General features: G+C 40.4%; 1 protein-coding gene and 1 pseudogene across 1 annotated transcript in view; both read left to right on the top strand.

Annotated features, from left to right (window-relative positions):
- Positions 1-958: 958 nt before the first annotated feature.
- The window catches only part of LOC134207518 (uncharacterized), a 96735-nt gene continuing 76864 nt past the window's right edge, over positions 959-20829 (top strand). Inside the window, exons 1-2 of the mRNA XM_062683223.1 lie at positions 959-1922; positions 8180-8496. Of these exons, the coding sequence (XP_062539207.1) occupies positions 8180-8496 (317 nt within the window). The 5' untranslated portion in view covers positions 959-1922. The remainder of the gene's footprint in view (positions 1923-8179; positions 8497-20829) is intronic.
- LOC134219263 (uncharacterized) lies at positions 17907-18619 on the top strand (annotated as a pseudogene).

Raw genomic sequence — 20829 nt, 5'->3', positions numbered from 1 at the left:
ATAGCGCCGGCCGGGCTGTGACGAGACACGCTTTGCGCAAGAGCACTCTCAACAAATTTCTTTCAGCGGTCTCAACCGATAACGATAACACCCTGACAGTCTTTGCGAAAGTATTCTCTAGTATTAAATATAATTATTCTGCTTATTTTAAGTGGAAGTAGTTGACAATGCTACATGGATGAATGCAATAATTTTACGCGCAAGATAATTAACTAAAATAATGTTATTTTGTTGATAAGAGTGTTTGAAGAGTGTCGCAGTCGCAGGCCACACATGAGCGACCCGCTTAGCGCAACACACCAGCAGACTTTTATCTTTTTCTCTTCTCTTTTATTTTGTTTCCTGTGGGATATTAAACAGTAGGGTAACGAAAAATATTAAAAATTCACAAAACTTCTTTAATCGGATTCATTAGTAAGAATTTATACTTTCCGAAGAACTGCAGTTCATGTTAGTAGACTGATTTGGAAGGTACACGTTATAGTTAGCTGAGAAAATCAAAATAACGAATTTAATTATTATCTTTTTACTTCATCAACATATTTCACGAAAAATGCCTTATTTTGTTTACACTTAAATAATGATATTTTATGATTTATTTCAAAAGCATAAATCGAAATTTAATAAGGTTTGTTTATGAAATTGATTATAACTGTTTGTTACGAATTTTGAAAAGAGAGTTTTCATTGAATGTATTCTACGAGAACGACTATTGTTTTTAAGTTTAATATATGTAATTATAAAAAAATAAACGCCAGATAATGATTGTGACACAAGTAGGTAGGTATCTAAAACTAAAATTCTTATGAATAATTATACGTAATTTACAAAAAAATAGCCTTTCAGTACATCTTTGTTGCTTTCGAGAAAGGCAAACATTAACTTCTAAAGTTTTTGATGCATCACACTGTAGTAAAGTGTTCCGTGCTTACGTACCTACACAACGTACCGGGCTTCGTTCGTTCGTTCCCCTATTTTTATATGGGGAGCCTTCTCTTCAAGAAGCAAGTTTTCTAACAAACTGATGGATACAATGCTGTTGATGTTTTCCAGTGCTTCAGTGCAAATTTTTTGTCCCATCGATCAGTCCGGAATTCTGAAGCGCTGGGACTTGGATCGCGTCGTCATCGCCGATCAAACAATAGAGCTCGTATTGTGCTGAGGCTATTCGTCACACAAAACGTACCGCGAAAAATGTCAAGAATTTCTGGTTCGACTATTTAGATTCCAGTTATCGGGTCGGTTGATACAAGTGATGAAATAACGGTATTAGGTACTGCGGATAAGCAAATCATCGTGTCGGTCACCGCGCGTTCTTCGCCGCGAACGAAGGGAAGGCCACTCACCTGATCAAGGCGGTGATAAAGCTTCACGTGGATATCGCCTGCGTGGTTGTGATAGTGGCTAATCCTTAGTAGGCTTGTGTGATATCGAAAATCTGGGGAAAAAGTCGAATCGAAGCAGCCAGGTTTCTTTGGGGTTTCTAAGAAAAGAAGGTTGAATGAAAGCGGCAATGAAAGGAATGGAGAAGAAAGCAGTGTGCAAGCTGCAATAAAGAGCGAATTGCGCAAGTGCTTCTGCCGGTGAATCCGATAATAAGGCAGCGCGAAATTAGCGCAACGAGAAAAAGGTGTAGATAGATAACAGCGCGAGGAAGTGAAGAAGAGCGGCTCGTTATTTATATTTCGCTGTTTGTGATATCGTTGGCTTAGCAATCCAGCGCTACTTAGAGGAGTGCCGTGCTCCATCGATGTGATCATAGAATGGGATGTGGTGCTTAACGGTAGTGTTTGTATTTTCATACAGGTTGTTGATTTTTGTTTTCGATGCACACGTCATAGCTTGTTTGTTTTGAGAAAAAAGAAAATTGGCACGTGTACTCATTTGCGCGTTTTTAATATTTATTATCGTTATTATCTAAGGTAAATAGAATCCAATAATTGAATTCTTCGTTTAATTTACGTCATTTATTACAATTTTATGGCCATTTCTTAAACTGGTAATTATTTTATCAATCTTGTATTTTGTATCAATCGTGTTCCAGAATGTAGTAAGAAGTTCTTCTAATATTTTACAATGCACATTGCACAACCATTCTGAAATTGATGATGATGTGATGATAGATGAATGTTGATGTGGTTGAAAATGCCCAAAAATTAATGGATCTTCCCCCAGGTTGTGGAGGAAAAAAAATCATGACCAAGTCTGTAGAATCGGTGAGACTTTTCATTGCTTGTTCCAAGAACTTTGACTTTTTCAGAACCTAAAGTATTTTGACTTTTTCAGAACCTAAAATAGCATCTGGAGGAAGCTTTCTAAGTTTCTGGAGGAAGATTTCTAAGCTTTTGGTGGAAGCTTTCTAAGCTTCTGGAGGAAGTTTTTATATTATTTATTCGCGAGGTTTTCAGTCTGTGAGCTGGCTCATCCTCGTGGAGGAAGCTTTTTAAGATTCTGGCGGAGGCTTTCTGAGCTTCTGATGGAAGTTTTCAAAGATTTTGGGGGAAACTTGTTGAGCTACTGGCGAAAACTTTCTTGGATTTTGGCGGAAGCTATGGGAGTTTCATGCGCAAGCTGAAGCTGGAGCTGGAGGAAGCTTTCCAAGCTTCTGGAGGAAGCTTTTCAAGCTTCTAGGGGAAGCTTTTCAAGCTTCTAGGGGAAGCTTTTCAAGCTTCTAGGGGAAGCTTTTCAAGCTTCTAGGGGAAGCTTTTCAAGCTTCTAGGGGAAGCTTTTCAAGCTTCTAGGGGAAGCTTTTCAAGCTTCTAGGGGAAGCTTTTCAAGCTTCTGGGGGAAGCTTTTCAAGCTTTTGGGGAAAGCACTTCAAGCTTCTGGGGGAAGCTTTCCAAACTTCTGGAGGAAGGTTTCCAAGCTTCTAGAGGAAGGTTTCCAAGCTTCTGAAGGATGGTTTACAAGCTTCTGCAGGAAGCTTTCCAAGCTTCTGGAGGAAGCTTTCCAAGCTTCTGGAGGAAGCTTTCGAAGCTTCTGGAGGAAGCTTTCCAAGCTTCTGGAGGAAGCTTTCCAAGCTTTCCTTCTGGGGGAAGCTTTTCAAGCTTCCGGGGGAAGCTATTCAAGCTTCTGAGCAAACTTCTGGGGGAAGCTTTTCAAGATTTTGGGGGAAGCTTATCAAGCTTCTGGGGGAAGCTTTTCAAGCTTCTGGGGGAAGCTTTACAAGCTTCTAGGGGAAGCTTTTCAAGCTTCTGGGGAAGCTTTCCAAGGAAGCTTCTGGGGGAAGCTTTTCAAGCTTCTTCTGTGGAAGCTTGCTCAAGCTTCTGCTTCAAGCTTCTGGGGAAGCTTTCAAGCTTCTGGGAAGCTTTTCAAGCTTCTGGGGAAGCTTTCAAGCTTCTGTGGAAGCCTGCTTCTGGGAAGCTTTCAAGCTTCTGGAGGAAGCTTCTGCTTCTGGAGGAAGCCTGCTTCTGGAGGAAGCCTGCTTCTGGAGGAAGCCTAAGCTTCTGGAAGCCAAGCTTCTGGAGGAAGCCTAAGCTTCTGGAGGAAGCCTAAGCTTCTGAGGAAGCCTAAGCTTCTGGAGGAAGCCTAAGCTTCTGGAGGAAGCTCTGGAGGAAGCCTGCTTCTGGAGGAAGCCTGCTTCTGGAGGAAGCCTGCTTCTGGAGGAAGCCTAGCTCTGGAGGAAGCCTAAGCTTCTGGAGGAAGCCCAAGCTTGGAGGAAGCTTCCAAGCTTCTGGAGGAAGCTCCAAGCTGGAGGAAGCTTCCAAGCTTGGAGAAAGCTTTCCAAGCTTGTGAGGAAGCCCAAGCTTGGAGGAAGCTTCCAAGCTTGTGGAGGAAGCTTCCAAGCTGTGGAGGAAGCCATCCAAGCTGGAAGCTCTGAGGAAGCTGCTTCCTGGAGGAAGCTCCAAGCTGGAGGAAGCCTAAGCTTCTGGAGGAAGCCTAAGCTTCTGGAGGAAGCCTAAGCTTCTGGAGGAAGCCCAAGCTCTGGAGGAAGCCTAAGCTTCTGGAGGAAGCCTAAGCTTCTGGAGGAAGCTTCCTAAGCTTCTGGAGGAAGCTTCCTAAGCTTCTGGAGGAAGCTTCCTAAGCCTCTGGAGGAAGCTTCCAGCTCTGGAGGAAGCCCAAGCTTCTGGAGGAAGCCCAAGCTTCTGGAGCAAGCTTCAAGCTGTGGAGGAAGCCCAAGCTTGGAGAAAGCCCAAGCTTGTGGAGGAAGCTTTCCAAGCTTGTGGAGGAAGCTTCCAAGCTTGTGGAGGAAGCCTAAGCTTGTGGAGGAAGCCCAAGCTTCTGGAGGAAGCCTAAGCTTCTGGATTGCTTCCAAGCTCTGGAGGAAGCTCAAGCTTCTGAAGGAAGCCTAAGCTTCTGAAGGAAGCTTCCAAGCTCTGAAGGAAGCCTAAGCTTCTGAAGCAAGCTCTGGAGGCTCAAGCTTCTGGAGGAAGCCTAAGCTTCTGGAGGAAGCCTAAGCTTCTGGAGGAAGCTTCCATGCTCTGGAGGAAGCCTAAGCTTCTGGAGGAAGCTGCTTCTAGAGGAAGCTTTCCATGCTTCTGGAGGAAGCTTTCCAAGCTTCTGGAGGAAGCTTTCCAAGCTTCTGGAGGAAGCTTAACAAGCTTCTGGAGGAAGCTCTCCAAGCTTATGGGGGTGGCATTTCAAGCCTATGGGGGAAGATTTTGTAGCTTCTGGGGGAAGATTTTCAAGCTTCTTGAGGAAGATTTTCAAGCTTCTTGGGGAAGCTTTTCAAGCTTCTGGGGGAAGCTTTTCAAGCTTCTGGGGAAGCTTTTCAAGCTTCTGGAGGAAGCTTTCCAAGCTTTTCAAGCTTCTGGAGGAAGCTTTCCAAGCTTCTGGAGGAAGCTTTCCAAGCTTCTGGGGGAAGCTTTTCAAGCTTCTGGGGGAAGCTTTTCAAGCTTCTGGGGGAAGCTTTTCAAGCTTCTGAGGGAAGCTTTTCAAGCTTCTGAGGGAAGCTTTTCAAGCTTCTGGGGGAAGCTTTTCAAGCTTCTGGGGGAAGCTTTTCAAGCTTCTTCTGCTTCTGTGGAAGCTTTTCAAGCTTCTGTGGAAGCTTCCAAGCTTCTGTGGGAAGCCTAAGCTTCTGGAGGAAGCTTCTGTGAAGCCTGCTTCTGGAGGAAGCTTTCCAAGCTTGTGGAGGAAGCTTTTCTAAGCTTCTAAGCTTCTGGAGGAAGCTTTCTATGCTTTTGGAAGAAGCTTTTCCAGCCAAGCTTCTGGAGGAAACTTTCTAAGCTTCTGGAGGAAGCTTTCCAAGCTTGTGGAGGAAGCTTTCCAAGCTTGTGGAGGAAGCTTTCCAAGCTTGTGGAGGAAGCTTTCCAAGCTTGTGGAGGAAGCTTTCCAAGCTTGTGGAGGAAGCTTTCCAAGCTTGTGGAGGAAGCTTTCCAAGCTTCTGGAGGAAGCTTTCCAAGCTTGTGGAGGAAGCTTTCCAAGCTTCTGGATAAGCCTGCTTCTGGAGGAAGCCAAGCTTCTGGAGGAAGCCTAAGCTTCTGGAGTGAAGCCCAAGCTTCTGGAGGAAGCTTCCAAGCTTGGAGGAAGCCTGCTTCTGGAGGAAGCTCTGCCTGGAGGAAGCCTAAGCTTCTGGAGGAAGCCTAAGCTTCTGGAGGAAGCCTAAGCTTCTGGAGGAAGCCTGCTTCTGGAGGAAGCCTAAGCTTCTCTGGAGGAAGCCTGCTTCTGGAGGAAGCCTGCTTCTGGAGGAAGCTTCCAAGCTTCTGGAGGAAGCCTGCTTCTGAGGAAGCCCAAGCTTCTGGAGGAAGCCTAAGCTTCTGGAGGAAGCCTGCTTCTGGAGGAAGCCTGCTTCTGGAGGAAGCCTGCTCTGGAGGAAGCCCAAGCTTCTGGAGGAAGCTTCCAAGCTTCTGGAGGAAGCCTCCAAGCTTATGGGGTGGCATTTCAAGCCTATGGGGAAGATTTTGTAGCTTCTGGAGGAAGCTTTTCAAGCTTCTGGGGAAAGCTTTTCAAGCTTCTGGGGGAAGCTTTTCAAGCTTCTGGGGAAAGCTTTTCAAGCTTCTGGGGAAAGCTTTTCAAGCTTCTGGAGGAAGCTTTCCAAGCTTCTGGAGGAAGCTTTCCAAGCTTCTGGAGGAAGCTTTCCAAGCTTCTGGAGGAAGCTTTCCAAGCTTCTGGAGGAAGCTTTCCAAGCTTCTGGAGGAAGCTTCTGGAGGCTTTGCTTCTGGAGGAAGCCTGGAAGCTTCTGGAGGAAGCTTTGTCAAGCTTCTGGAGGAAGCTTTCCAAGCTTCTGGAGGAAGCTTTCCAAGCTTCTGGAGGAAGCTTTTCAAGCTTCTGGGGGAAGCTTTTCAAGCTTCTGGGGGAAGCTTTTCAAGCTTCTGGGGAAAGCTTTTCATGCTTCTGGGGGTAGATTTTAAAGCTTCTGGGGGAAGCTTTTCAAGCTTCTGGGGGAAGCTTTTCAAGCTTCTGGGGGAAGCTTTTCAAGCTTCTGGGGGAAGCTTTTCAAGCTTCTGGGGGAAGCTTTTCAAGCTTCTGGGGGAAGCTTTCCAAGCTTCTGGTGGAAGCGTTCCAAGCTTCTGGTTGAAGCTTTCTAAGCTTTTGGTGGAAGCTTTCCAAGCTTCTGGTGGAAGCTTTCCTAGCTTCTGGTGGAAGCTTTCCAAGCTTCTGGAGGAAGCTTTCCAAGCTTCTTGTAGAAGCTTTCCAAGCTTCTGGAGGAAGCTTTCCAAGCTTCTGGTAGAAGCTTTCCAAGCTTCTGGTGGAAGCTTTCCAAGCTTCTGGTGGAAGTTTTCCAAGCTTCTGGTGGAAGCTTTCCAAGCTTCTGGTGGAAGCTTTCCAAGCTTCTGGAGGAAGCTTTCCAAGCTTCTGGGGGAAGCTTTCCTAGCTTCTGGGGGAAGCTTTCCAAGCTTCTGGGGGAAGTTTTCCAAGCTTCTGGGGGAAGCTTTCCAAGCTTCTGGGGGAAGCTTTCCAAGCTTCTGGGGGAAGCTTTCCAAGCTTCTGGTGGAAGCTTTTTAAGCTTCTGGCGGAAGCTTCTCAAGCATCTGGCGAAAGCTTTCTAAGCTTCTGGTGGAACCATTCCAACCTTTTGGTGGAAGCATTCCAAGCTTCTGGTGAAAGCTTCCCAAGCTTTAGCGTGGAAGCTTTCCAAGCTTCTTGTGGGAGCTTTCCAAGCTGCTGGTGGAAGCTTTCCAAGCTGCTGGTGGAAGCTTTCCAAGCTTCTGGTGGAAGCTTTCCTAGCTTCTGGTGGAAGGTTTCCAAGCTTCTGGTGGAAGCTTTCCAAGCTTCTGGTGGAAGCTTTCCAAGCTGCTGGTGGAAGCTTTCCAAGCTGCTGGTGGAAGCTTTCCAAGCTTCTGGTGGAAGCTTTCCTAGCTTCTGGTGGAAGGTTTCCAAGCTTCTGGTGGAAGCTTTCCAAGCTTCTGGGGGAAGCTTTCCAAGCTTCTGGTGGAAGCTTTCCAAGCTTCTGGGGGAAGCTTTCCAAGCTTCTGGGGGAAGCTTTCCAAGCTTCTGGGGGAAGCTTTCCAAGCTTCTGGGGGAAGCTTTCCAAGCTTCTGGGGGAAGCTTTCCAAGCTTCTGGGGGAAGCTTTCCAAGCTTCTGGGGGAAGCTTTCCAAGCTTCTGGGGGAAGCTTTCCAAGCTTCTGGAGGAAGCTTTCCAAGCTTCTGGTGGAAGCTTACCAAGCTTCTGGCGGAAGCTTTTCAAGCTTCTGGCGGAAGCTTTCCAAGCTTCTGGTGGAACCATTCCAACCTTTTGGTGGAAGCATTCCAAGCTTCTGGTGAAAGCTTCCCAAGCTTTAGCGTGGAAGCTTTCCAAGCTTCTTGTGGGAGCTTTCCAAGTTTCTGGTGAAAGCTTTCCAAGCTTTTGGGGGGAGCTTTTCAAGCTTCTGGGGGAAGCTTTTCAAGCTTCTGGATGAAGATTTTCAAGCTTCTGGAGGAAGCTTTTCAAGCTTCTGAGGGAAATTTTCCAAGCTTCTGGTGGAAGCTTTCCAAGGAACCTTTTTAATCTTCTGGAGGAACCTTACCAGATTTCTGGAGGAAGCTTGCTTCAGAAGCTTGGAAAGTTCACTTCAGAAGCTTGGAATGCGTTCTCTAGAAGCTGGGAAAGATTCCTCCACAAGCTTAGAAAGCTTCTCCAAAAAGTTAGAAAGCTTTCTCCAGACGCATTGAGTATGAGGACTGCTTTTATCTTAAGCTAAGAATGTTTCGACCTGATTTTAATAATTTTTATTACTTGACTTGGCTTAACTAAATGACCCATTTTTGTGATATATATCTGACCTATATTTCTTAAACTTCCCTCCGGTCCATTTACAGATGCCCTACAGCAATGGGGCCACCTTGCGGTTCCTGCTACCGATCCCGTTCCGAAATAACTACCAGGACTGCAACTTGACGCGTCTGTCGCAAAGTTCAGATTCCGTCTACCACGACGAAGCGGACGACGTGGTGGGTTCTATCATTCCGCTGGCCTACCGACCGATGGGTGCCGCTGTTTTCGGTTGTGGTGGGGATAGTAGCAGTTGCAGCAGTAGCAGTAGCAGCATTAATGGGAGTTACGAGGAATATGATTTCGGTGGCGGAGTGCGTTACGAGAAAGCCAAGCGGAATCTCAACAGATCGAATGCCGTGCGGTAAGTAGATGACAATTTTGATGATTTAAGCACTGAGAAACTGGCAGCACTGCTGTCATAAAACGAAACTCGTTTTAAATTTATCACCGAGTCGTTGTGCAAATGCAAACAAAGGTGGTTATTTTTGAGAAAACGCACTTGGTTCAATGCCAGGAGACTATTTTCGATTCTCGAAAGCAATCGTGTCGAAGTTTTTGGCATATGAGTTTAACGTAAATAGATGATTAGGAAGGGGTATCGCGTTTACACCCACCACCGCAACGTTATCAAGGTCGTAAATTTTCTACGCCCCGCATTAAATGCGTACGCCCAATCGTGTTTATCAAGTTCATTATTTTTGCTCGTACGAACGACACACGATACGCTTGTTCCATCCATGTTCCTACAAGGTGTCGGGGATCGGGATTTGTTGATTAGGTGGCTTGATTGAATCCCAATAAAGATACGCTGTACAATCGCGCGAGCGCCGCGATACGACCACGAGGCAGCAGAATGAAGGGCGCGTCGGTTCTTGAAGTGTGCATTCGTACGGCACTTGATGGGATGATGAATTGGCCGTACTTGCCCCCTTGAGCTTCGAGTGGCGCGCGGTAATAAACGGGCTCAGGTGCTATAATAACGTGGATTAGAGAAGGGATAAGAATGGATTTGTGCTTCCATCGCACTTAATTGCTTTGAGATTTCCCGCCTTGCGAAGGGTTTTGCGCTCCGGTTGTTGCCAATTATATGCGTGCCGGAGTGGATAGCGCTCAAGATGCTAGAGAATAATAAATATGTTAAAGCTTTTGGAGGCTCGAGAGTCAAGACGGGTTTAACAGATTTCTGGAGATGGAATCGTCACACTGTACATGTTGACATGAATATTGATGGATTCATACCAATCGAAATGCAACCAAAACTAGTCATTTATGAAATCAAATAAGTTGAGATTACAATGGCACGAATATTTGATTGTAACGGAATGGATGGTGCCAGAAAAACTTGAAATTTAAAAAATGTTTTGTATTCTGAGCTATGAATTACAAGTCTTGTTTGAGCTCCAAAGGGGCTCTGTTCTAAAGTTTTAAAGATTTCTAGAGTAATAATAATGATTTTAGCTTATTCTTGTATTGAGTGAGAAATCTGGGATTGCTCGAATAAAGTGAGAATAATCGTAGGCAGTAATTTGAAATATATAATCGTCTCACATGAGAATAGCCAAAATCGACCAATAATATACATTTCTGGAAAGAATATTGCTGGATAATAAAATATTCTCCAAGGATTTTGCTCTATATTCCTAGTGTTCCAGAAAAGAAAACTTAAAAATTGTGATTGAATCAGAATGAGTTCCGGAGAGATTGGATAAGGTTTAAAATGGATTTATTCCATAGAGCTTCGAGGATTTTATCCGTAATCCATGGGTGTGCAACTCTCGATTCACTAAGATTGACTGAACACTTGAAAAACACTTTGAATACACCATTATGGGTGCCAAACCTAAATATGGAAAATCACTTTCAAGACATTCCAGCGTAATGACGACAATAACACCATTCTACGGGCGTCCTAGAATCTATTGAAAGCGGGCGTCCATAACACCATTCTTCTTGCGTGCGTCCCACCAACGCTGAGGAAGAAACACTTAAATGCGGCATGCGGACATCTTTTCAATGCGGACATCCACAGCTACACCAATTGAACTTTTTTGTTGAACTTTTACATCGCATTCACATATTTGTCTAATGATAGGTCAACTACATTCAAACAGAACTAAAATTTTTTTTCGAGTCTTAACAACAATAGCTTTTCTAGAATTTTGTTTTTCTAGTTTAAAATTTTTTCTTCGACCGGCTCTGTAGCATAACCAGACTAATAATATTAGCTACAAGTTACAAGTTACAAGTCAACAAATTACAAGTACTTGTAATTTGCGAATTATGATCTCTGAAAATTTATTGATTCCGCGGTTTAAGCCGGCTTCGTGGTATTGGCAGTTTTAACCAAGCCAATGTATAGCACACTGACTGGAGTCGTTTTTACGTGGTCTTTGGGATTGACTTAAGTTTTAATTAGGGCGATTTGTAAGTTACGCGTACGTATCCTCCATGATAAATCGAATCCCGATAGACTTGTTTGTTGTGTGTTTTTGAAACGGGTTTAATTTACGTGTATTGTGAGACTTATGCAAGTTTGGATTTTGCTTCTAATTCGATTATGAAATTTGAACGATTTCTTTTTTAGTTCAAAATACTAACTGATGAGAATATCGCAATAAATTCTACTCAGAATTTAGGTAGTTTTTACGTTTTTCCTTTCTTTCCCATGATTGTTGTCAAAAATAAAGAAATATGCATGGTCTTAAACGAAATTGTTTAGTACAATAATACAGTAATACAAATTTCAGTAAATTAATATATTCTCAATTTTGAGATAAATAAAGTTAACTTTGGGTAAACTAAACTCAGCTTTGGTAATATGTTTTAAGTGGATTAAGTTAAACTATTAAGGGTCGTTTTCTTCACCTCCGCTTAACTCTTAAGCGGTGCTTACCCATACGTTTAAACCTGGTTTAAGCACTAAGCGGAGGTGAAGAAAGCGGCCCTAAGTGTTAGGAAACTCATTTTACTCAAATTGGGATATTGGTACAAAGTACGGAGTTGACCTAAAACAACCCACTTTTGAGTAGTTTTGGGTTTCTGTGTACTGCATAATTGCTAATGATCTTTAGCGCTCAACCATTTGAATACTTGATGTCAGCACTTAAAGTACTTCTACTATATCCAAAGTCATTTGAAAATTTTCATAATTCTCAGTGTTATGCACTAAGCACAGTATTTCATTATATGGTAATTTGAATCAACTAGAATAATAGTTTCTTTCTCTGTCGTTAAAAACGATTAAACGATGCATAATTGAACCGTTTGTTTGAGAAACTGCATATGTAACATTTTTGGCCAAAATGAGCTTTTTATATATTCTGAATCCTCGTCCAAAAATACGTATTCTGGCAAAAAATATGAAAAAAAAATTTTTGTTCAGGAATGTATGGAAAATTTCTCGTTTGTTTGAGAAACTACATATGTCCACGTACTTTGAAGAGCAATTGAGAAGTACTGCTTACATTTTTTGCACTGAAAATGCCCCAGGGTGTTGATTTTTGCCAAAAACTATTGATCTGTATCGAAGAAATTGAAAGATTCGGTGCAAATTTGGTCAAAAACAGTTTTTTGTTGTTTTCTCGAAATAGTGTAAATGGACTTATGCAGTTTCTCAAACAAATGATTCAATTACTTTGCACAGCTAAAATAATAAAATAAGCTACTTGTAAATTAAATTACAGCACCATTCATACTTGTAAAAGAAACTACAAACCATCGCTAATAATTTTTACTTGTATTTTCTTTATGCAACAGTTACTTGTAAATTCCACTAATATTATAAGTGCGGTTTACTTGTATTATTAGTCTTGTAAATTCATACTTGTAGATTCATTATGCAACAGAAAAATACAAGAGTCAAGCTACTCTACTAATATTATTAGTAAAAGTTCGATTATGCTACAGGCCCCAGATTTGAATAAGTATTAAACTTTATATTATTGATCAACATCAAAACTTTTTGAAATCTGAACAAAAAAATAACAAAAACATAATCAAAGCACTCCGTCTAAAGACGGTCTTGGGCGTTAGAAGATTACTCGTTGACTTCATTAACCGATTCAATCCGGATTTTTTTTCGTCGTATTTCAACATAAATGTTGGACATTCTGCTTCAAAAACGTATGCAAACCATGAAAAAGTAGAAATATGGGGCAAAATATTTTTTTTGAGATCTTCTAGGGCTTCCAAACCTTCCTTGAGTTCAGATCTTGATGATCTACATAAACAACAAAGCGTTTTACGGGCCCTCAATCCTTATTTGAAGTTGGCATTGCTACTTGAGACATAATTAAACTATTTTTTATCAAATCGCAGTGTTATCAAAACATAAACGGTACTCCAAACTATTCTTGAGTTCAGATCTTGGTGGTCTACAAGATCAACATTGCAGTTCATAGGCTCCCGAGCTTGTGTAATAGTTGGAGGAGCCCCATGGAACATTATTACAGTAGTATATACAAAATACAAGACTCCCAGAATATCTACGGTACTCCAAACAATTCTTGAGTTCAGATCTTGGAGGCCTACAAGACCAACGTAGTGATAGATAGGTTCCTGAGCTTGTGTGTTAGTTGTAAAAACCCCATGGGACGTGATTATGTCAATATATAAAAACATCCACATTCCCAGAATATCTACGGTACTCCAAACCTTTCTTGAGTTCAGATCTTGAAGTTCTAGAACACCAACAGAGTGATTCATAGGGTCCTGAGCTTGTACGTTAGTTGGAGCAACCCCTTGGGATATCATTACACCAGAATATGCAAATCACAGCATTCCCAGAGTTCCTGGGGTAATCCAAGTCATTCTTGAGTTCAGATACTGGAGGTCTTCAAGACCAACAGAGTGATTCATTGATTTCCGAGCTTGTGTGTTAGCTGGAGAAGCCTCATGGAACATCATTACACCAGTATATACAAAATACAATATTCCCAGAGTATCTACGGCACTCCAAATCATTCTTGAATTCAGATCTTGGTGGTCTACAAGACCAACAGAGTGATTCAAAGGCAACTCAGCTTATGTGTTAGTTGTAAAACCCCATGAGACATCATTACACCAGTATATGGAAATTGAAACATTCCAAGAATATCTACGGTACTCCAAACGATTTTTGAGTTCAGATATTGGAGGTCTACGAGGCCAACAGAGTGAATCATAGGATCCTGAGCGTGTGTGTCAGTTGTAGAAACCCCATGGGACATCAATATACCAGTATATACAAATCATAACATTCCCGGAATATTTACGGCGCCATACATGAGTTCAGATATTGGAGGTACAAAAGACCAACATAGTGATTTATGGATTCTGAAGCTTGTTTGTTAGTTGGAGAACCATCATGGAACATCATTAAACCATTATTTAAAAATCTTATTAGTTGGAATTGCTCAAATGGACATCATTACGTACACAATACGTAAGTACGAAAAAAAACGTGTTATTGTGATCACAAACGATTCCCGGTGCCGGTCTAGACAATTTTCGGATTGGAAATTGTCTCGACTTCCCTGGGCATAAAAGTATCATCGTGCTAGCCTCATGATATACAAATGCAAAAATGGTAACCTGGCTTAGAAACCTCGCAGTTTATAACTGTGGAAGTGCTTAATGAACACTAAGCTGCGAGGCGGCTCTGTCCCAGTGTGGGGATGTAATGCCAATAATAATAATAAGAAGAAGAAGAAGAAGAAGAAGAAGAAGAAGTGTTATAAAATAAAGCTTGGTACCACGGCGTCTCTTGATGACCGGCTGGGCTATACATGTGAATTATTGCTACTCCATAATCGATCAGAATTAGAGTAAGTTGCACCCTGAAGGCGTTGGTACTCTCATACTTACTTGTTTCATACTTATTATACATATTATATATTTTATACGATATGTTTACCCAAGTGTTTACCATTTCTATACGTATTGAAACCACCAAGGGGTATCATAAGATGACAGTCTAACCAATAAATGAGGATTGCGTACCAAGAACTGAATAAAGCTCGCAATACATTCAATCGACAATATAATTGGTTTCAGTATTGCACGGAAGTGGATGTTACTAAGACTAACATTTATATGTAAGAGTAATGTAATTTACGTATGAATAATATCACAAAATTTCATTTCAAATGCTTATACTTATTTTTATTTCATACTTATCCCAAAATGAATTAAGTGTAATAGCTAAATCATGTTGCTAAAAAAATCTCTCTCTCAGTTCCTCTGCATCCATTTGATGTGATTCTGCGTCAACAGAAGGCGTTTCAGTAAAACTTTCGAATCGGCATGTTAAGCTCTGGTGCACTGCTGCAAACATGCAGCACACTAGGAGTAAACTTTTTGAAAGCAGTGTACCAAAAGGAATCAATAGTTAAGTTTCTCAATAATAATCTTCTTCATCGAAAAAATATTTAGTAGACTAACAGGTAACAGGTCATTGTATTTCTATTGATTTATTATTGATGAAATTTGTGTAACGTGGTTATTCACAAATTGCGTGACGAATAATAAAAAAAAACTAGAGGTTCATTACAAGAAGTGGCGAAGGGGAAAGGGGTGTTGAAAATAGTAATTGTACGTACTATATCAATCTTCCCTAGATGTCCTTCATCATACAATTTTTTGGCGGTAAATTCATGCTAGACCATCGTACATCTTCTTGTTGATCGATTTGAATATAAAGAATTGAACTCATGGACAATTTGTATTGTCGTACATGTTCAACGAATTCTACAATGTCTCTATAATGGTGTAACGAAGTCCAGTAGAGCTATTCCAACTCATAAAAATAGATGGGATGACGTAGATCTTCATGTTGATCGATTTGAGTATTGAGATCTGTACTCATGAACAGTTTGGAGTGTCGTCGATGTTCAACGATTTCTGTAATGAATATATAATGGTGTATCGAAGTCCCGTGGAGCTATTTCCACTCATAGAAATAGTGGAGACCTCAAAGATCTTCGTGTTGATCGATTTGAATATTGGGATCTGAGCTCAAAGACAGTTTGGAGTGTCGTAGATGTCGAGCGAATTCTGTGACGTGTCTCTAATAGTGTAACCAAATCCCGTGGAGTTATTACAACTCATAAAAATAGTTGAGACATCGAAGATCTCTATGTGGATCGTTTTGAATATTCTGATCTGTACTCATGGATAGTTTGGAGTATAACAGATGTTCAACGAATTCTGTTATGTATTTATAATGGTTTAATGAATTCTCATGGAGCTATTCCAACTCATAAAAATAGTGGGGACATCAAAGATCTTCTAGTTGATCGATTTGTAAATAGGGATCTGAGCTTGTTTGGAGTTTGGAGTGTCGTACATGTTCAACGAATTCTGTGGTGTATATCTTACTGTGTACCGAAGTTCCGTGGAGCTATTCCATCTCGTAAAAATAGTTTAGACATCGGAGATCTTCATGTTGATCGTTTTGAATATTAGGATCTGCGCTCAAAGACAGTTTGGAGTGTCGTAGATGTCAAACGAATTCTGTGATGTGTCTATAATGGTGTCACGAAATCCCGTGGAGCTATTCCAACTCATAAAACTAGTGGGGACATCGAAGATCTTCATGTTGATCGATTTGAATATTAAGACCTGTACTCAAGGATAGTTTGGAATGCCATCGATGTCGAACGCACTCTGGTGTGCCTGTAATGGTGTTACGAGGTATCGCGGAGCTATTTCACCTCATAAAACTAGTGGGGACATCGAGGATCTCTATGTTGATCGATTTAAATATTGGGATCTGATCTCAAGGAGAGTTTGGAGTGTCGTAGATATCGAAAGAATTCTGTGGTGTGTCTGTAATGATGTTACGAGGTATCCTGGAGCTATTCCAACTCATAAAACTAGTGGGGACATCAAAGATCTGCATGTTGATCGATTTGAATATTAGGATCTGTACTCAAGGATAGTTTGGAGTGTCGTAGATATTGATCGAATTCTGTGATGCGTCTGTAATGGTGTTAAGAGGTACCTTGAAGCCATTCCAACTCATAAAAACTAGTAAGGACGTCGAAGATCTTCATGTTGATCGATTTGAATATTAGAATCTGAGCTCATGGATAGTTTGAAGTGTCTTAGACGTCGAACGAATTCTGTGGTGTGTCTGTAATTATGTTACGAGGTATCCTGGAGCTATCCCAACTCATAAAACTATTGAGGACATCGAAGATCTGCATGTTGATCGATTTGAACATTAGGATCTGTACTCAAGGAGAGTTTGGAGTGTCGTAGGTGTCGAACTAATTCTGTGGAGTGTCTTTTATGGTGTTACGAGGTATCCTGGAGCTATTCCAACTCATAAAACTAGTGGGGACATCGAAGATCTGCATGTTGATCGATTTGAATATTAGGATCTGTACTCAAGGATAGTTTGGAGTGTCGTAGATGCCGAACGAATTCTGTGGTGTGTCTGTAATGGTGTAATGAAGAACCGTGGAGCTGTCCCAACTCATAAAAATAGTGGGGACATCGTAGGTTTTTTTGTTGACCGATTTGAATATTAAGATCTGAGTTGAAGAACTGATTGGAGTATCTTAGGTATTGAAAAAGATCTGTTATACTGCAGGACAGGTGCGGGATATTATCATAAAGCATTTCAAGTTCAATTATTTAATCAGAATGTGGTAAAAAATGGTGTTGATTCCTTAGAACATCAAAATTAGAACTCAAGGATAGTTTGGATGCTCTAGATCATCCTAGTGACCATAACCTGACCGGGGCAATATTTTTCCTGGATGGAACAGTTAATTTTGAACATTTTTGCTGAAGGAAGCAAGGCTCTATCTCTTAAAACTGATTTTCGACAACTGATTCTTGGGTCATATATGACCCATCCGGATTGAATCGGTTAAATGATACAATAATAAGGGTCCGTTCACAAATTACGTAACGCAATTTGGAGAAATTCCATACCTCTCCCTACTTCACAGCGTAACGTAAGGGTTTCTAACAATAAAAATAAATGTATTATATTCGTTTGTATTTACTACAAAACAAATTTTACCCCCGTTCAAAAGTATGATATTTTGAACAAAATTATTATCATTTCAAGATGGTATGCTAAGTTTAAAATCATATATTCCGAATGATCATGTTAATGAAAACGAGTTAAGAACTAGTTTCAGACTTTCAGGAGTTAAAATTTAAGTAAATAAAGCCTAACAACACTTTGACGAAAATGTTGATTTGACGATTGTGTTTATTCTGCGTGCCATGTGAAACGAAACTAGTCGATTCGACTGTTTGTTCCGATTCCCGTTTACGAATAGACTAACGCAAAATGAACTCCCCCAAAAAATTATGACGTTTGAGCGGGTCGCATAATGAACGTAAAATGAACTTTTGTTCGAGAAAACGACCCGCTCAAATGTCAAAATCCGTCGGGTGAGTGAATTCGATGAACTCCTGCATAAGTCTATGCCGTGACCAAGATGAATACACAGCTAGGTGTTCCAATCTGCCAAATTCACGATTCCGCTATCTTGGATTTTCGTATGGGATAGCCAGCCGGTTTGTTTACGTTTTGCACCGAAAACGAATTTTTCACCCCCGCCTTCTTCTCGTCCATAAATTGGGCAGATTGAAACACCTAGCTGTGTATTCATCTTGGCCGTGACTAATGTCGATGTGAATGAAATCCGATGAACTTTCAGTGTATTCTCGTTGTCGATGTTCATCGACAAAAGTCTAATTTAAGTGACGTTTCTGTGTGAGATTTGTCGATACCGTTGAACTAATCGAGAGCAGTTCAAAAAGTGAAATATGGAGGTGAAACGGTAAGTTTTTTTTAAACTGCTCAAAAATATTGATTTAATTGTAAAAATAATTCGTTTCAGAGTACGAGTAACTAATCGAAAGCAGTTTAACTTCCTCGTTACCTCAACCGGCGGTGGCCAGGGGTTTAAAATTCTGCGAAGCGTCCGGAATAAACCGCAATTCATACGACGATATATGGAGAGATCTCACCGTCCGCCTCAACAGTCTGGGACCGCCGACTCGCACGGAAAAGGACTGGCAAAAGGTTTTTTTTAACATATCAAATCTTTTTACTTTATTAATAATTATCTAATCTATTATACTTGCAGGTTTGGACTGATTACAAAAACAGTATAAAAAATAAGTTGGTGCATAATAAACGCGAAGCCAATGCTACGGGTGGCGGACCGAATGCAATGAAAATTTTGTCGCCAATGGAAGAAGTGGTAGTGAAATTATTATCCAAAATGATTAATCATGCTGGTATGTAAAAGGAAATTGTCTTGTTATAGAGTAATATACTTAAAAGTATTCCAACAACATCACAACCAGAGCGCCATCAGCATACAACTTTTGGATCGCCACTGCTTAGCAGTACTTTACAGGGGCTTCTTCCGAACAACGAAGTCGAAGAAGCAGAAGAAACAGTGGATATTGAGAAAACTGTTAATCGTTCATCGAAACGCAAGCGGCGGAATACAGATACCAGGGGCCTGTAGCATAATCGAAATTTCACTAATAATATTAGTAGAGTAGCTTGTAACTTGTATTTTTCTGTTGCATAATGAATCTACAAGTATCAAATTACAAGTCTAATATTACAAGTAAAGCGCACTAATAATATTAGTGGAATTTACAAGTAACTGTTGCATAAAGAAAATACAAGTACAAATTATTAGCGTTGGCTTGTAGTTTCTTTTACAAGTATGAATGGTGCTGTAATTTAATTTACAAGTAGCTTTTATTTTATTATGTCAGCTGTGGAAAGCAAATATAAAGCAACTATTATCCAAAGTGCATTAAATTATCATACAGTGAAATACTATGCACTACGAATAAATTTCTTGTTCCAGTACAAAACTGAGAATTATGAAATTTTTCAAAAAACTCATGAGAAAGCAGAAATACTCTAAGTGCTGACGTCAATTTAGTGTAAAATGACTCTTCTAACACCACGTTGTTTACCTTAATCCACGTAAAAACATATTACCCAGAGCAAAGTTTAGTAACTTTAGTTTACCTAAAAATGACTTGATTCAAATGTGAGTTGTTGTACTGAACAATCTCGGGTCGGGCCATGCATCTTGCCCTATTCTTGATAACAATCATGGAAAATAAAGAAAAACTACTTAAATTTTTAATAAAATTTGATACGATATTATGTAAGTATTTTGAACTTAAATTTTGAAATGATTTATCTTTCAAGAAATCGCCTAAATTTCATAATAGTTTCAACAATTTCAATTATTGGACTAAAAAAAATCCAAATCCGCATAAGTTTCGCAAAACACATAAATTGAAACCCACAAGTACAAATCGCAATAGCTGAAACCCATGTCAATCCCAAAATCCGCATATAAAAACCACGTAGAAAATCACTTCAATACCATGCCAATACAAAGAAACCGGATTGAATCAATACATTAAAGAGAGAAGGATAATAAATTCGTTTTCCGTGTATATCTATCGCAGAATTCTATGCAAAAACTTGCAGAAAAACATAAACAAATCATTTATCGCCGCATTAACAGTGAACTGTCGGATGAATTTTGACAGGTAAATGAACCTGACAGACTTGTCATTTCAACCTTACTAATAATACAAGTACTAATATTATTAGTTGGCGAATCACTTTTATGCAACACAAATTACAAGTACTTGTAATTTTTTGACTTGTAACTTGTAACTTGTAGCTAATATTATTAGTCCGATTATGCTACAGGGCCCAGGGATGATCCTCTGGACTTACTGGTCGAACATACGGGGGAAATAGCTCGCTACGCGCAAAAGTTATAAGTTGAGAGAAGACGAAGCCAGACAACGTATCGAAAGTGAGCTAAGGAAACAGAAAGCCAGAAAGGATGAGCTTGAATACAATAAGCAGCTATTGGAATATAAGAAGAGAAAACTGTGTGTGTGTGAAAGAGTATGCTAGCGAGAGGGAGGGGATAAGTTTTGGGTTTTGTCGTAAGGAAGGTTTTGTAAGGCTTGTCGTAAAAATAAATATAAATAAATGCGATGCGATGAATAAGAACAAATATAGATAATTGACAAATATGGAGATATTACAAAACATTGATTTTTGCTGGAATTTCATCGAACTGTCCTATATTGTAATTGCTGTCCTATGTGCAAGTTAAAAAAACGGGACGGAACTGACTATAAGTGGATCCACGAGACATAATTACAGCACTACAGTATATGTTTGCACATTTTTTTAATGATATTCTATCATTCATACATTTTAAATGTGGTTAAACAAAGAAATAGTCCATCATTTGCAGTTTTGTTAATAAACTCGATCAGATCAGATCAATTAGAGTATTAGACGAACGTGGAGTATGCGGTCGTCTTTAATAGTATAGGATATACCGAAATGGGAAATGATAACCAAGAGGGTTGATTACCCTTTGCAGCCCCAACCTCTTTTGCGCATCAAAATTTTGATGATGTTTTTGCTCGAATTCATTCAATTTTTGACCGATTTGTTTGAAATTTTCAGACATAAACCAAAAATTATCATAGTTTCAGATGATCGATCGATCAGTCAGTCCAACGATTTCGGATTTATGCAGAATCCCAGTGGGGTCTGTCGGGTGGCCATTTAGAACATTTTTGACTTTTACGTTTGTCATTCGTACCAACATCGTCTTTTTATAACCGTATCGCGGAGAAAATTTAATTGCGATGCCTCTGAACGAATATGGAA

This window comes from Armigeres subalbatus, chromosome 1, assembly GCF_024139115.2.
Source record: "Armigeres subalbatus isolate Guangzhou_Male chromosome 1, GZ_Asu_2, whole genome shotgun sequence".
NCBI lineage: Eukaryota > Metazoa > Arthropoda > Insecta > Diptera > Culicidae > Armigeres > Armigeres subalbatus.
This window is presented reverse-complemented; position numbering and strand designations above follow the sequence as displayed.